Here is a 19,030-nt window from a genome sequence, read left to right as displayed (position 1 = left end):
CGTTGTATTTGTGTGCATGTGGTTTGTAGATGGACTTAGGAAACAATTCATACGCACGAAACACGAAAAATGTTTAAATTAAATACGGTCTCGAACTCTAGCTTTTGAATCGCGTATATATTATAGAATAATATTTAAGCAATTTTCATAAAACTATTTATCTGATATCTCCAAAATTCAATTTCGTTTTGTAATACTTTGAGGTTTGGTTATCGAAATCTCCAGTATTAGGGTATACAATTTTAGTCCATTAAATACGATATAAACAAATATTTTGAAATTAATATAAGAAAAAGTATGAAATTGTCATTATAATCGTAGTCGTAGATTTATGATATTCAAGTATTAACTGTTAAAAATAATAGACATATATCTAAAAATATATTTTACTCTTTATTATTAATTATTAAATAAAGTTTTTGTAAATTTAATTTTGATTTTTGTGATAATTACATTTGTAGAAGTATTAAAATTAAACATGTGCCTATTAAAAATAACTGCTTCAGTGCTTATTAGTTATTGTTGAGTAATAGATTTAATAAAATTAATTTATGTACTTTTTGATTCTCCTATTATATTTTATTGATAACATGCCTTGTAAATACTAAAATATATTTGATTCTATTTTGGTTTAGCCTATTAAAAATAATAATTTAAAAATATGTATTACAAATACCTTATACAAATATAATATAGATAATCCGTATAAAAGATATCTTATAATGATTATAATATAATAATATATTTTAATATCTTTTAATTTGAATAAATAAACATTTTATCTTCTGTAAGGATAATTATACTGAATGACCAATTTCTTGAACATTGTTATAGGATTTTCTTAATTTTGAAGCGTTTGTGAAGTAGTTTTTGTAAGGTTGACATGAAATGTCGCGGGAGTTAAATACTATTAAAATAAATCCAAATTCGTGTTTCTTAACAATCTACATTTTATGCGACATTCGTGATTTAAACAAAGGACTATGGTAATTTTGAGATAAGCATAACGTTGCTCCAGGGTACTCCTTTATAAATTAGGTACCTACTTTTACAACGACTACAAAAACACAGTGTACTTAAAATATAACTCACAAAGTGAATTGGTGTCAGATTCAGCAATTTATTTTACACTGCTATTCTAACAAAATTAATGAAATTTAAATTGTTTCTCGCATTCAGTATATAATAAAAATCCATTAAATCAATACCGATTTTTAAAAATGTTCCTATATTATTTATAATGTATAGGTGAATTTCGGTCCTACAGAATATTATAATGACATTAAAATATTCAATTTACTCTTCTTCATATAATTCATAAATAAGGTCTCTTTTGTCGCAATTGCAGTAATTAAATATGTGATGACTGATGATATTATAATTAAATCCTAAAAAGTAGATTGTACCTTTTGTATGTTTATCAAAAAGAATCTGAAATGAAAAAAAAATTATAATATAAAGGTAACATATTATGTTTTTTTGAAGTATTCCTCTATTAACTAATTGCTTACTTAATGATTAATTTTGAGATAACTGTAAGTATAAAATGTAAAAAAAATGTATTAAATTGTATTGTAATTTTAAATAACTGACAAATTAATAAAATATAAATAAATATAAAATTAAAAAAGTGGGTAAGTGGCAGTGGCGTCATTTGGGGGGGGGGCAACTTGGGCAATTGCCCTAGTCTAACATTTACAACAACTTTAAGTCGGCACATAAAAAAATTATAAGAAGTTTTATATTTAGCTCGTTAAGGCTATTGTAATGAATCATTCAATCATATAATATTGATATTTTGATTAATAAATAAATTTATAATTATTTTATCAATTATAATATTACTCATAACAGAACAGCCACCGTGTCCGAGTGGGACAGTTGGTACTTGGCGCTCACGCATTTAGATTTTAGACACTAGACTCTGACAGTTGGCGCTCTGCAAAGTACGTACCTATTTCGTTCAAGCAAGAATTATTATATTTTAAACATTTGGTGAAAATTTCAAGTATTTACAGTGATTAGTTTTTGAATTACAACCATATAAAAAAATCGATTTGGTCAAAAACTGGTTTTGCGTAAAAATTCCCGTTTTCTGTCACTTTTTTTTGTTTTTCTCGATTTTTTTGAAAACTGTTGGAAAATGTTTACTTTTGACCTCTATAATGCACCAAGGATATTCACTTTTCCATCGGAAACCACCCCCCAAAGTTTGAAATTGAAGCATTATTTTGGCTATAGTTATAGTTATGCTTCACACAGAAAAAAACATACATCATTGTAAAATCAATACATTCATCATCACTCCGTTCAGAATCTAAAAATAAACTGTTTTTTTTTTTGTATTTTTTAATGAAATTTATTATTATATTATTAATGTTGAGAATGCCAAAATAGGTGTATTTTATCATGGTGTTGAGTATTTAGGTATGACTGTAAATATTTTTAACCTATAACGATTTATCATAGAATAAATTATTAAAAAATGTATTAGTATTATTTTAATTTTATTATAATCAATGCTATAACCTATTTATTATTTATTTTCACATTTCTCAATAATTGTACTATTCGTCATTCTATTAAATATGCCACAAAAATGTTTATATTTATACTTTAAAATCTGGTATGTGATGTTCAAATACCTGAAAATTTACCCCCCCCCCCTCTCACGTACTATGGATTTTATTCTATGTGAATCTGTGTGAAAAAAATTTTGATTCGGCAAATCAGTGAGTGGATGCCTTAGTCTAATAAAAACTGAAATGACGCCACTGGTAAGTGGATGTCGCTTTGCAGTACAGTATAGTTTACAAGTGGACTACTGTAATGGATGGTATTGCATTTGAATTCAATGATATAAATATATGATATCATTGTAAACGAAAAATGGTTCTGAGTGGAGACGATTTGTCAGTCTAGGATATGTTATACGATATTAATTATATTGTTATTATTTTTTTTAAAAAAATGTAGGTATCTACCTATAAAATAAATTCGAAGTTAATCAAATCAGATTCATTGTGTTCCCGATTCACTCAGTCATGCATAGTGTATACATTTATTATAAAGTATTAATAAAAGTCATTAACCAGAATAATTATTACAATTACAATATAAAGTATACTCTTGAAATTTTAAGTACCTACCCACGAATAATATTTTTAAATTACAATTATATAACTAAAATTGTTATTCTTGGTTATTTAATATGTAATTTCATCTATATTTGAACATAAAATGACTATAAAAATTAAAAAACTGTGTTTGTGTAGGTTTTTGATTTGTTTTTGCCAAAGAATTATATATTTACGTGGAACCTTGTTTTAAATTTTCATTTCTTATCTATAAAAATTGATCGTTTTATAAATTTTTAACAACTAAAGAATTTGTAAATTTTCAATTAAACAAATTTTGAAGTTTAAATAATTATAATAAATAATTATAAAAAAAAACATGCCTACGTATTTTAAATATTTTCTAATTGCTATATTATATTCACTTATAGGGAACCTTGTATTACATTTTTAAGTTTTATGACCCAATGAATAACATTTTATTCACATGTATAGAAGAAAAAAATTAAAAGATGGAAAATTTCAAATGTCTATAAATAACTTAAAAATATTTGTATTACTTTGAAAATTTTATCATGTATAGAAAATAGTATAATTATTCAGCGAAAATTGAATGTGTATACGGTAATTTGTTACAGAGTTACACCAATTTTAAAATTCGATTTTCTCAATAATTGATTTTGCGTGAAAAATCCCGTTTTTTCTTATTTTTTTTCCTGGTGCTTTTGAAAACCATTGAGAATTTCAATATTTGTCCATCCAAATGCACCAACTAGATTCATTTTCCAACCGGAAAAGCTATTGAAGAAAATCAAAGCATTTTTTCGACAATTTATCACGTAAACAGATTTAAAAAAAAAAACACAACATTGTAAAATCAATACATTCATCGCTCCGCTCAGTATTTAAAATGAAATAAAGAATATAATAGGTATCGTATTATCGTAATATATTATATTATATTTTATTAGCTATTAGTAATTTATTGTACCTATTCTCTTTTACATTTCACAGGTTTGCAGCAAATATAATAATATAACAAATAAGGTGATTCAAATTAACTTCCTAGTTTAATCCGTAATCAAGGTTTTTCCAAATATCATATACTTGAGCATAAAATTAAAATGAAAACTCACTGGTTATATCTGTAGGTATATTATAAAGCGTAAGCGTGGAATCTCTTAGACCGCAAGGGAATCACGTTTACGTGCGTAATGTGAAATTATTTAGGAAAAACTTGGTGGAAAGTTTTCACTTTCAATAAAACTGCAGCACACCTCACGGGAGTGATGCACGTATATACGGTTTGAGACCAATGAACTTTTTGAATATGAAATGGAATAAATCAAAACGTTTGACACTCCTACGCGTAGGTATAGTGTTATCCGATATCTTCTTATCATCTACCAACTACACATTACAATTGTATAATATTTTACAATAACGTCGTAGCGCGGTACACGAAGTTACAACAACTGTTGTGCGCTTAAACTTACATTCGAAACTTTTACAGCAAAAACGACACGAATTAGCCACTGTCGCCTACTCAACGAAACGGATTGCAGACGGCAAACCGAATCGCACACGTATTATTATTATACTACCTATCTATATATTAGTGTATAGTGCAGTGGCGTCGTGTCTTAATCGAATTTAATTCTCACGTGGGTAGAGTAGGAGGTGCGGGTTTGTCCGACCCGGTAGACCGCACAAAGTGTGTGTGGAGGTGTGGCGTGAGTGCATAATGTTTGTCCCAGTCAATTTATTGTAAAAACCATTAAAACGGTGCTAGCTAGCATTTTCGGTCTCTTTTTGAGTGTGTGTGTGTGTGTGTTTTCTATAGAGTGATATAAAAGCGGTCGTTTGATTTGTGTCAGAGCGAACGGAAGCGTCGTCAACGCCTCGCGGCAATTGACTATTTCCCTCTTTGAATTGGATACATAATTTATATAAGAAAATAAGAAAAACCAACACTACCTTACCGGACGTTCGTGTAAACGGAGTGTGTGGCGTACATAACGTCATCAATCGTCGCTTCCACTCATGATATATATTATAGACGTTAGTTTACGACATTATAATTATTACTCTGAGACAATATTAATGTATAATATACGACAATTTTTAGTATAATTACACGGGTTATTAAATGTATGGTTTTCTGGATACCGATGATGAGTAGACACTTTAGACAGTATATAGCAGACGAGTGACAACTGTAATAAGTACTTTGAGTGAAAACTATGTTTCAACTATAACGTTATAATAATGTTATGACGAACTCGTGGATTTTTAATTTCCTCTCCGTGTTTTAAGCTATTTGCAAAATGTGCATTAAACATTTTGAATTTTCAGTTATCATAAGTATCATATCATTCATATCGCTTATCGAATATCTACCGTACAGATGAACACTGCATTAGTAACATAATATATGATTATGTTTACTCCCGAATTCATTCTTCACTCGGGCATTAAAATAATCAATATTGTGGACAAAATGTTCATAAAATCAAAATTAAACTCAAGTTTGTTTTGAATTGTAAAAAATACAGTATAATATTAAAAAGACGTGGTACCTGGCGTACCTGCACGTCTTGTCCCCGTCTTAAAAAATATGTTAACGTAGAACACAGTGGCGTAGCCAGGGGAGGGTTTTGGGTGTTATAACCCTCCCCCTCAGCCGTATTTATATCAAAAATATAATGTTTATAATATAGGAATACAATCATTTGGTCGTGGTAAAATGTATTCTGTTATTAAAACCCCCCCCTAAAAAAAATCCTAGCTACGCCACTGGTAGAACATAACAAAAACAGTTTTGCGCGGGACAAATTTATTATAGTTCTGTCTGTATTAATAATAGAATTTCCAAAAATCCACAACGCATAAGGAAGAACTTTATCTGTGACTTGGCGTTTTTATTATTTTGATAATATAAATACAATTAAAGCTTTCAGTTAAAGAACATTAGGTTTCTTTTGTTTTTGTTTTTTTTCATTAAATTATTAAAAACTATAGATAAGTGCTATCAAAAAAAACTAAGACGTTACATCACTGATAATGTTCTTCCCTACTATAAGTTTCGGAATTTTGTTAACTCAGGCTATAAATAAAGAGATAGTAAAGTTGTCCTACGTAAATCAATTTTCACTAAGATGTGCATTTGTAGACCCACGGGTATCACGTCCTCTTGAAAGAAAAAAATATATTTCCAACTCCCACCCTTAGCATCCAAGCACGGGTGTTCCAACCTAACCTATGATCCCTCTTGGGGGGAAAAAAGTATCCCAAAAGTTTATTCTACATTCAAGTGTTAGAATAATAATTATTGTTCAATACTAAAGAAGTCCGTCCTTATTTTGTTTTTCAAATTCAACCATTAACTGTATTTTTAGCAAAATTGTTCTAAATATATATACACGTGATATACACTCTACACTGTCTACTCGTTTTCATATTTTATTCTTCTATCACCATCATTAATATTTTTTGATAAATATTATGTATTTTATGTGCTTTTGGTGACTGAGAACTCGATTGTAGCAAAAATTGGACCGCAACCAATTATTATTGTGCGTATATAAAAATATGATGGGGGACATTACATTGTCTGTGTTTGGAATTTTTTTCCCAAAAACCAATCGGCTACAGCCCATTTGTGATCGGGAGACGTAGGTCGTAGATAGATGCGCTTGAAAGATAAGGTACTACCTACTGATCTATAACCCATATATGCCCTCATTTCGCATACGATTTTGCCGTTATGATTCATAAAATGGATTATATATATCTTTATAGAATCCATAATATAGGTACTTAGATTAAGTGATTAGTAGATTGTAGTACTTTAATATTGTCTTGTTTGTAATTTTGTCAACATTTTTAATTTAAATCTTCAATATTATTTGATTCATGATTATGCTGTCTTTAATATCGATTAATGTTGATTTTGAAAAATTCATTTTTAGATACGCACTAAAATTTTTTTAACGCAACGTAAACTTATATTTCCCTAAACCAAATTTCTACTAAAGTGGATTTTAAAATTAATTGTAGTAAAATATATTATTAGTGTTTATTGTTTTAAAATACACGCACATTAACTCAAGTATAACACTATATAGTCAACGATTTGTAGTTTATGTATGGTTGCACAAGGCATACACAGAGAAAAATGAGAGCAGTCGTCATGATGCACTACAATCAACAAAAAAGTACAAAATGTTCCTATATTGGCTATATTCAATAATATATATAACAGTGTAATGTACAAATGAAAAAAAAATTAAATTGATAGATAATAATATGTAGGTACAATAGTTACAACTTATAAAGGTAATAATAAGTCGTATTGCATTGTATTTCAGAATACAGTTCGGAAACGTTGCATACGTCCCTTTATTGTTATTTCATTATTATTTATATAAAACTATTATTTCTAGTCGTAGTGTAATTCCAACTATACTATGTACCACTGGGCCCAGGCCCGTTTTGTTCAATTATTTAATTATTTGAATAAACATTATTATTATTATTATTATTATACGGTTTTAACGCAGTTTCATTAAAAATATTTCGGGTGAAAATGGGTTATAAAAAAGGTGTGTTGGGTGCAAATGGGCTGTATCGGATCAATCGACCTAAATCTGTACGGCTGCACTTGCATAAAATAATTCGTCATGCGTATACATACCCACGTGGTAGGTGGGAACTCCGGGAACGGGGCGATGTTCTTGGTGGCCACGTGACTGGGCAATTGGAACCTATCCCTACGGATCCTCTTCACACGGATCTTTTGCCTCTCTCGTATGTACAGTGCGGCGTGCATGCCTGAGCTGGCCATCACTGGTGCTCACCGCGGCTCGGGAACTCTTTCGGTCGCGACCGGTACGTCATCATCGTTTCCGGTGTGGTCGCCGCCGCCGCCACGGCATCCGGTCCGACGTCCATCCGTTTATCGTGCACTTCCGTGTGACTGTTGTCCTCGGTACGCCAGGTGTACAACACCGCGGAGACGGTCGTCCGCCACGGTTTGGACGCTCCCACGACGGAACTGGGAGAGCGGCGACGGCGACCAAAACGACTCTAAAACAGTCGCGACGAAGGACCTCCGCACCTGTTAGTATAAAGTGTTTTGTTTTTCGTCTCTATCGTGTTTATTTATTTTTTTTTTATCCGGGACGCGAAAAACGTCATTACACCGACACCAACGTTTTGCCGACCAATAACGCGCGTGCGCTGTATATTATGAAGACAATCATCGACCAGGAAGTCGTTACGATAATCTACCTATATACATAATATATATATGTACGTACGTGTTTAAACTTCAAATTATAAATATAGAGAATAAATGGCAGATTTACAGTGGGGTGAGGGTGGTCCAGTCAGTGTTTATAATATATTTAAAATTATGTACGATCTTTTTTAATTTTTATATTCTTATAAATGCACAAACTATATTATTATACTGTCTTTTATTATCGAGTCCGTAAATGAAGGAGTACACCCTATACAAGTTTCAGTAAATTATAGTTAACCTATTTCAGTTCCCCACTCATCGCTTACGTTAAACTACGGTTCTAAAAATGTAAGGAATAACGTTAAAACATTCTGTACAGTACCTGGAATAGGTGGCATGGGGAGTAGGAATGAGAAAGAGACAGTATTTTGAGTGTGTCATGGTGCAGGGTGGAGAGTGAAAAAGAGTGCGGTAATCTAGTGGCGCACTGCAAAATCAAAAGGTTAATTCGATGTCACGGTTTAACGTCGAATAAATGACTACTATAATATAAACATAATACCTAAATATATACATACGACGAACAAAAAAAAAAAAAAAATGGATACGCTATAGGTTATAATAACTTATAGGTATAATAATATACTGTATTGCGTCGATGGACGTGTGATTGATCGAATTCGATCGATTTGTTTTTTTCTGTTTCGAAAGTAATTATAACCTTTTGGTTAATTGACCATCGGAGCTCGTGTAATATTATATATATATATATATATATATTACATATTATACGCGCACCTACACCATCACGAGCACACTTTTTTTTCCACTACGCTGGGTGGAACCCATGGGGCTTACAATAACGATTTTAATTAATTATTTCGTCTCTGTGTACACATCTATATTATGTACCTACATAATAGTATAAAGTGTATGTATTATTAAGTCCTCGTTCTAATTTGTAATTCGACACTTCCAGCCCTATCCCAGAGGATGCCTGGGTGTATTGTTAATATATTTTGACAACCACGATATTATAAATAACACTAGAAAACATACAAACTATAAATTATTATTATAATAATTATATTAAATAGACTACAAATTACTATAATTATATCTGAACCACGTATAGTGTATAATATTGTAAGTTAATCCCCACGGAAATCGAGCATATGTTTATAGTGTTTATACTACGTTTCAACACGTCGTTGTTCGCATATTAATTATTATGTTGAGAAATATGTTATTACTTCAATATTTTTATTATTATTATCTCTAACAATATTGATCACCAAAATAAGAAAATCACGTAACACGCCGATCGTACATTTTTGCTTCTATTTTTGCAAACTACATTTTTATCAATAAAATATGATTTTAGCAATAAGATAAAGATAACACTTGTTCTAGACAATCCATTTCCCCAAACTATGTGTGACATAAGGCACAATGACGACGATTGTCTATTAAAGTATTATTGTACAATATCGATAGCTGATAAATTTCTACGTTCAATCTGTAAACGAAATACTCGTGAAATAATTCATTTAATAACTTGAATGTTTGAATTTTTATCTTAAACATCGTGCCTAACTTAACTATATTTATACTATACATATACGTCTTTAAAATTAATTAAAATACGTACATTTTTAAATCCTAAAATGCTAAACCGAGAAATCGTTAAAAAAAAAATTACAAATCGATGATTAAATTTTTTTCTTCTAACGATATACGATAAAAAAAAAAAACTTTGAAAAAAAAGATTACCACTAATACAACGGAAGTTTGCAAACAACTTTTCGATTTGTAGATTATGACGTTAATATTTTTGTCATTAAATATTTGATGACATTTCATATTTTCTACTACCATCGTGTAATTTTAATAACAAGTGACAACGCGTTAATATAACATAAAATGTTAAACCACTCGGTGGGACATATCAAATTTTGAAGAAAATTGTCAAACAAATTACTTTGAAAATTATAAAATTATACTAACGTCAAAAAATATAAAACACAAAACAATTTAGTCCGCTGTATATGTATAGTGATGACAAGCGATGTGCATTAACCACGTGTGTTATTATTTTCATGACAACCCAGCTCGAAACAGATTTCTTGGCTTTTTAATGACAGTCTTCTAAAAATGCGGCGGAATTTTGACATGATAATCCATACCACAGCTTATATACTTCTTGAAAATGTAATATTTCACTACAGGTGATGTATATGTATAACATACATATTTACCTATATTATTATATACGCAGACATAATGCATATTTAATGACGTGTGTATGCTCACGTGTTTGAGGTCTAGTAAAAAGACTGTTTATTATGTTATTGCCGATTTACATAATGTAGATTTTTATAATATCCGTTATTATTTGACAAGATAAAAAAATATCTTCAACGTGAATAAAAACAGTCTTTTTATTGCAATTTTAAAAACGAATCTACTGTCAATTTTTTTTTTACTCAATAGCAATCACAATCGACTGTAGTCGTGCAAGTATACAATATTACGTTTCAAAATCATTTTGACATAATATTTATTTAATGAATCAAATACTACTTTTAAAATGAAAAATATTTCCAGCAAGTATTCAGTAAGAGTGATTTCAAGGAACAGTCACATACATCTTGTACATAATATATATAAATATAAAAGTAGAATAGTGCAATACCAATAAACTGCAGGGAATAAATATTATTTAAGACTTAAATATACATTTTATAGGCTTATAAGGAAAAATATCAATTATTATTTTCTTCGAAATTCACTAATTTTAAATAGATATATAATGTGTTTGCATAAATTAATCAATATTATTATATAGAATTTCCGTAAATGTCTTCGTGCATAATGGTTTTCTTACATTATATTCATCGAATATTTAAGAACTAAACGTGATAAAGTGAACAAAATTTAATATTATAAAATTAAGAATATTATTTCTTGGACATAAAAAGTGAAGATTTCCATAACAATAACTTAATGTTAATGGAACGGAAATTTGGATTTTTACGCTTTAGAGGTAGAATAAAACACAATTTTCAAGAATTCATTTCGACACCTTGCTTGTTCGACACCTCTTCCTATACCACACTACCCACATCCTAGGATTATACGATGATAAAAATACAGCACATCGTAGTGAAAACATAATATTTTTTTGAGTTACTTGGCAAATGCATTAACGTTGACTTACCTCATTTTTATTACATATGGAAAGATACGAAAAAAACTTGTCACCCCCTTTATAAACTCAAAATGGATTGCTTTTTTTTTGACAAAAATAGAAACTTGTATACAACTAAAATAGATTCAATGTTATGTACATTTTTAATCGATTTGGACTTTTGCATCTTAATTGTTTCTAAAGTTTTATTTTTTTAATGGTTTTAAATTTAAAAACTGATTTTATTGTTTTATCAAACAAAATTAACTTCGTATAAAATATTATATTAACAGTGTTTTTTTTTTTATTTTGTAGTCTGCATTTCATTTAAATAAAACAATGTATCAAAATATAATAATCATACAATATATTGTGAGCTGTGTCGAACATCATATTCAATTGTATCGATTCAATCGTATTAAGTAAATAATTAAATAGTTGTTTAAAGTTTGAAGGATTGATGAGAGACGATTTCATAAAATGATATATCCCCTCTTCTGTTATCTATACAGTACATACAATAAACAATATAAACAACTTTACAATAAGTTTAGTTAAGTAAACTAAACTAAGATAAACTATATTGTATATTATGTTTTTAACATTTTAACGTTACGCTTAAATTCTTATAGAGAATTTGATATGATTTCTAAATCATAAAACGAAGGTTATCTTGTACAGTCAAAGTGAATCGAAAAATAACCACTTTAGTGGAACTGTGAGCGGAACAGTATTCGATTTATTCGTATAATATGCAAAGTGATCTACCAAGCATGCTCATTCCGTTTCTAATCTTTAATTATATATTTACCAATAAACTATAAATCAAATTCTGATGTTAGGTATTTTTAAGCACTTTTTAAATGCCTAGATTTGTATACCATTTAAGCGTTTAATTATTTTAATCCAATTCACATTCATTTTTTTCAAATTAGTAAGATCATTTTTTTATATAAATTGTCAAGCAGATAATTATTTTTGAAAATTAAGTAGGAATTTAAATCAATTTTCGTGTGCTGATAGGAAAACTAATTTTATTTAATTTTTTTTTTACCTAAATATTAAAGGCGTATTAAGTTAAAAATAATTATACGTTCATTGTCAATTATCTTTACAAAATATTTAAAATGCAGAATTCAAATTCTGAAACGAAAAAATTATATTCTAACGCACGAAAAAATCACAATATTTATACTGTCTTATGCACATATTGGATGTTATACGTGTATTTTAACCAATTATAATAATTCTCAGAGATTTAATAATATAAATACATAATAATACATTGTTTCTCATATAGAAATGTATGGATTAAAAAAATTCAACTCGTAGTCATGGTATATGACCATAAAATTTAAATATTTTACGTATAATCTATATAACGTATATATATATATATATATGTTAGAGTTAATGTATTAAATTCAGTTATTCTACAGAGTTATATGTACTTTCAGTTAATGTATTGAATAAATCTATAAATACATACTTCAACTATTTATTCTACATACTAACTATATAGATATTTTATAAACTAACAATAATGGTTTAATTAATGCATTTAAAACCATTATTTAATCAACCTATAGCGTGTGTCTCAAAAAACAGGATGCACTTTATCACTCATTAGTCATTACCCTATAAATATCTTTCAATTATGTTTGCGTTAGGGTATAATATAAAAATCTTATTAAATTTGTATATTTATTTAAATGTTTTTTTCTGTTCATATCCTTTTAAACACCTTTGATACAATCAAAATTATTATTAAGTAATAAATTATTATTACAATTTTTTTGTTACACATTATGAAATAACATAATGTAAGCAAGCATTTTCAAAAAATGAAACTAAATTCTAAATTTCTATTTTATTTTTTTTAACAATACTATAGATTTTTATTTGCAATTTAATTTACATAAATTATGAATATAAACTTACCATGTTTCACAACGAAAGGACTTATATCTAATCCAGTCCCGGTCATCTACCTAACGATATAAATTTCATACATTCGCGAACACCCATCTGGTATTCTATATATTAACTAGGTTAATAAAACAGAGTAGTTTAAATATGAATGAGCATAATTAGGAATTTTATAAAATATATTTTTATATACGTATATATGCAATAATATAATGTCATGTAGCATTCATTTCATAAAATCGTTTTATTCATGAAAGAGACTTTTATTTCTCAAACTTTGATAATATCGAGTTGTTTAGTCACATAAGATAGATATTTTGGCCATCAGATGAAACGGAAAAATATTTTTTACGCATCGTGTAAAAAAATAAATATTTTGTAATATTATTTTGTGAATAATGTTTCACGAAACGAGTTCCCAGTAAACAAGCGTGTAATCATTTTCCCCCTTTTAAAAATCTTTACCATTTTAAGTGAAACAAACGACCAATACAATATTTGATAGCATCGGCAACAAGCATTACAATAAAAGAGTTCAAAATTAACTTGTGCCATACATTATTATCAATATCTAAAGTTTTTTATGTGTTCTACACAGTTATGTACCTATATTGCCGATACGTTGCGCCGTCTATTAACCGACACATTATGATAATATTATGTTACTATATTGCATTATTATTCTGACGTTGAGTATAAAAAAGGTCAATATTTTCCGTCAACCTTATCGTCCTGCACAATAATATTAAAATAAATATTTGGTAATGCAAAATAGTGTATTATTGTAATAAATATTACAATAGATCGTTTTACTATCAGAATCAGGGAAAACAATGATATTATTAATTAGTATTTGCAGTACGCAAAACATTTTTTCCTCCTAAATCACCACTGTTAGGACTCGGTTTCGAAAACCAAAAAATAGCAAACACGCGATAGCTTAATAAATTAATGAATAGGAGTATACGATATTAACTTCAATTTTTTTTTTTTTTTAGTTATTGGAACTTAATGGTGGCGAGTTATCGTGGTATTAAGTTTTTCTGACTGATCAGAGCAGGAGAGAGAGTGGATAGTCAAATGAAACACATCGTGCGTATACTATATGGTGAAAAAACAAGACTGGATTTTTAACTGCAGTTGACTCTGTATGGCATGTATTTAAAATTGACGAGTAATAAGCCGAACCACCGTGGTATTCTAAAAATCTAATCTCAATGCACTCCTTTTTTGGTCGATGAAAGCGTTAGTAGTGCAGCCATGTCTAATGTCTATGTGGTAAGTCCATAGCTGCAGTTACATTTATAATTCGTCTCATTCGTCTTCAATCACAGAGCCTCCTCACTTGCATTAATAGCACACAATTTTCATGCGTTATATATATGCGTTCTTTATTTGATATGAATGAGATTATATGCATCAGTATGGGTTTTTTTTAGACATGGTTAAAAAAATTGGTTAGTAATGTTTACGAATCACTGATCACGAAGGTTATTTATACGTCTTATTAGTTATTACTTAAGGGGCACATATCGCTACGTTTTTTTTTACCTACGTACTTTCTTCGTTAATTTTTTTTTTTTTTTTAAATAGGTATCGTGAAACATTTTTACTTGGATGAACGAATATAATATAGTTGTAGACTTATAGTTTTAAAACCAATTTTCCCATTTTGGTCTGAACGCGATGCCCCGAATTCGAGTAAACCTAACCGAGACTCAGGGCTCGGGCCTCAATCGCTCCAACCACTGGACGGTCCAGTTGCAGGATACGATAGTGCCCATATATTTTATGGTATAAACCATATACCTAAAAGACGTATATCACATAACAGGCATCGTCGGAAAACACAATAATATTTCGCGCGATATAACATCGCTGACGATGGAACGGGTAGGTCAGAGGGCCGTGCGACGCGGGGTGGGTGTGGATGAGGCGCTCTGCTATGTACCTCGGCCGGATCAAACGGGCCCGACAACCGGACTTGTCCGAACGGCGACATCGGCGTGGACGGCGTCAGCGACGACGAGGCGCGCAGCTGGTGTTCCACGGACGCGGGCGCGTACTGCTGTTGGTGCTGCTGGAACCGGCGCTGAAACTGTTGGTGGATTAGCGCGTCCGCGTCCGCCGTGTTCCGGTGCTTGGGCTTGTGCCGCCTGCTGGCCAGCGACGCGCCACCGGCCGCCGCGTACATGTTGGCGGCCTCGTCGTCGGCGGCGGCGCGCGATACCGACTGCGGTGACGGGGACGGTGATCAGGCCGTCCGCGCGCGAGATCCGCTGCAGCGTGAACGCCGCCGCCGCCGCCGCCACCACCGCCAACTCTGCTTCCGTTTTCCGACGCGAAACCTCCCGTCACACGCCTGTGAAAATAATTTCAAATACAATTTAATGATAAGCACGTCAGATACCGGTATAGAATTCGACGGTTTGAAATAAGTTTAAACACAACACTAAATTCCACACTACGTCTCCAGTAATAATATGGTAACCTTACGCGTGGCCCCCATCGCTAATATAATATTTTAAATAAATGACACTAATAGATGTTAGTTGCACGCCTTCTTGATAGGGATTATGTATTATCAATTATATATGCCTAGGGTTATGAGCATGAAATATTTAACATGAAATGTTCACTTTGAAATATTGAAAAATATAATTTTTTTTTTTTTGGTATATTTGAAAAATCATCATGGTCACACTGATTCCATAGCTGATTAGTGATTATCGTTTCACGATTATGTAGAGAAAGAAAATATTATAATATTTATAATATAAAATATTATATAATGTGTTTATCATTATCTTATCATTCTTATCTACATTGAATAAATCATATCAATAATTATTAATTGTTATTCATTAATTTATTATTAATTATTAAATATTGATTCTCCACTAATTAGTAATTAGTAATTATAAAATATTAAATAAACATGAATTAGGAAATGTATATAGGTAATTCATATGTTTTGAAACTTTTTTAGGTATGTTGATATGAATTTTATGTAATTTGTATAATATACTAGGTATGTCAGAAATATTTATCACATTTCTACTCTAGATTTAAATAAAAATTATTTTTTATTATTATTCACAAAAATGAAATATTTCAAAAAAATAAATTTCATGAAATTTTAGAACCCTATATACGTATGCCTATATAGGGACGTAGGGTGCAGGGGATGTGGAGAAAGCTCGTTAAATATTCTTCATGAGCTCCAGCAGTATAAATCGATGTCACTTAGGAATAGTGAATATTAATAACATTTCCATTAAATTAAGTTGATATAAACAGTTATTGACCAAATTAGTTCCTATAAGAACGGTTAAATTTTTCAAAGATTTGACTAAAAAAATGTACATGGAGGTCCTCTACATTCACAACGCAATCAAGCTTTGCCATTAATATAAAAATTTTACCGTGGTATTTCATATAAACAGTATTATATACATGGAAAAACTACAGAACAAAATATTGACACATAGGAGGGTTCACCACACTACATTGTGACGAGTCGTGTTTTTAATGATAGTGTGCCTTTGTTCCATGTGCTATACATAATTATACCAATATCCTTATCAATTATATGAATATATTATGTCTGATGATAACATTTTATCACTCTTCCTCACGTACTCATAAAATATATAACCATACGTTCAAAAGTCCAGAATAATATTCAACTATGCGGCAGCGTTTGGTCACTGTGGTAATAAAAATAATATCGATAAATCATACAGTATACCCTAATGGAACCATCACGTAGTTCAGCCAATCAAACAAATTTATTTTACACGGCACGACAGAGGTGAGTTAAGAGTTACTGAACGGCCTTTTTAGCTCTATATAGGTTTATTATACATATACAAGAAGTTCGTCATCAATCATAATTATTGCAGATAAGATTGGTTTTGTAATAGACTAATAATAAAATACACAGGTGCATGTTAATTTCACCGATTTTATAGTACCTAGTCGATTTAAGGGTCGGATTTATGACATGCAAATTCCACCGGTATTGAATTATTGCACATTTTTCTAATATTGAAGAAAAAAATCAAATTCAAATTTGTATACACGTTTGTATAATTCATACAAAAAAAAATTAATTAAATTAAATTAAAATTACCAACTATGATTTTGTATTATTAGGAAAATGCAGTTTATTGAAACAGGACGTCAACATTACAAAAAAATATATTATTAATACATAATCTACATGATAATAATCAAAAATTAAACATTTAACCCTAGATTATAATATTGGTACTACTGTAATATATATATACTATAAACTAAAATAAAAAAAAAATAACTATATAGGTACTAAAAAACTGCTTCAATTTGTGGAAAATCAAGATAAATCAAAATAAATCTACCCACATACCTTTACTCTACGTCCAGATCATAGGCCCCCCATGATCCTCAACAACGATACGATTCCCAAAACACAACCCACCCGTTACCTCGGAGTCCACCTCGACAGTAAACTCACTTGGGCGTATCACATAAAAACAAAAAGGAAATCATTCAATTTAAAACTCCACAAAATGAAACGCCTTCTTAAATCAAATCTACCTCTCAACACGAAACTCTTAATCTATAAACAAATTCTCCACCCTTCAATGAATTACGAAATACAGCTATGGGGTACGTTCGAAAAATCCAACATTCAAAAATTCCAATCCTTCCAATCAATTTGCCTTCGCCTCCTCACCAACGCACCCTGGTACGTCAGCAACCTCGGACTCAACTCTGACCTCAAAACCCAAACGTAAATACCCTATCCAGTATCCACCCACTACTATAAATTTTTTTACAATAACACAGTCAACCACCCCAATCCACTCATTTTCAATCTCTCCTCCCTCACTCTCCCCAATAACTCACCACATCGTCTAAAGCGAAGACCTCCCCCCCCCAAAAAAAAAAAAAATATATATATAATATTGAAAGTCTAGATTTAATTTGTGTTATTTGGACACCCCCTTCTATCAAGCCGTCCAGTTTTGTAAATTATTAACTATAGGTATTACTTATTGTATAGCATAATACAGATTGTATATATTTTTTCTTTTTAATAAAAAATAAAATTGATCAAAAATATCAAATTATAATAGTAGAATTGTTTATTTTACAATTCAAAAGTTAGTTCTATAGTGGAATTTATATGTAAAAAAGGTTCAATCCGTGGAATTTACAATATTCCATAATATACATTATTATACATAACAAATAAAATGTACCTACCTACGTCAAAAACATATAAACAGAATATATTGGCTAAAATAAGAATTCTAAAACTATAATATATGCGTTTGTAACGATAATTATACGTTGAATGGGGCCGATATGTGTCACCGATAAGTCTTCCTATTTGAAATGAATAAAACAATATTACGAAATGGTATTCCATCGTTGTATAAATTTATTTTGTTTCATTTACTGAACAAAATAATCTAAATAAGTACCTATATAATATTATGTTAACAATGTATTGTTTTATTGCATTTTAGATGGTAATTTACAAAAAATATACAAACAGCTGGTGTCTCTTGGTTCATTAACTAACTATATAATTTT

The 19,030-nt window shown here is 30.0% G+C and overlaps 1 protein-coding gene across 6 annotated transcripts in view; it reads right to left on the bottom strand.

Annotated features, from left to right (window-relative positions):
* Positions 1–19,030, bottom strand: part of LOC107167351 (uncharacterized) — a 62,940-nt gene that overhangs the window by 18,514 nt on the left and 25,396 nt on the right. For 3 of the 6 annotated variants that reach the window (XM_089221569.1, XM_015516364.2, XM_015516365.2), the window contains one exon: positions 15,393–15,803. In XM_089221569.1, the coding sequence (XP_089077695.1) occupies positions 15,393–15,635 (243 nt within the window). In that variant the 5' untranslated portion in view covers positions 15,636–15,803. Of the gene's footprint in view, positions 1–7,773; positions 9,917–15,392; positions 15,804–19,030 lie in introns of those variants that run through there. The other 3 variants (XM_015516367.2, XM_015516368.2, XM_089221570.1) reach the window with 2 other exon arrangements.

The sequence above is a fragment of the Diuraphis noxia genome, unplaced genomic scaffold (genome assembly GCF_037042655.1).
Source record: "Diuraphis noxia isolate RWA-SAM2 unplaced genomic scaffold, SU_Dnox_SAM2 contig0002, whole genome shotgun sequence".
Lineage (NCBI taxonomy): Eukaryota > Metazoa > Arthropoda > Insecta > Hemiptera > Aphididae > Diuraphis > Diuraphis noxia.
Note: the sequence above shows the minus strand (reverse complement) of the source record. Positions and strands in the feature narration are given on the sequence as shown.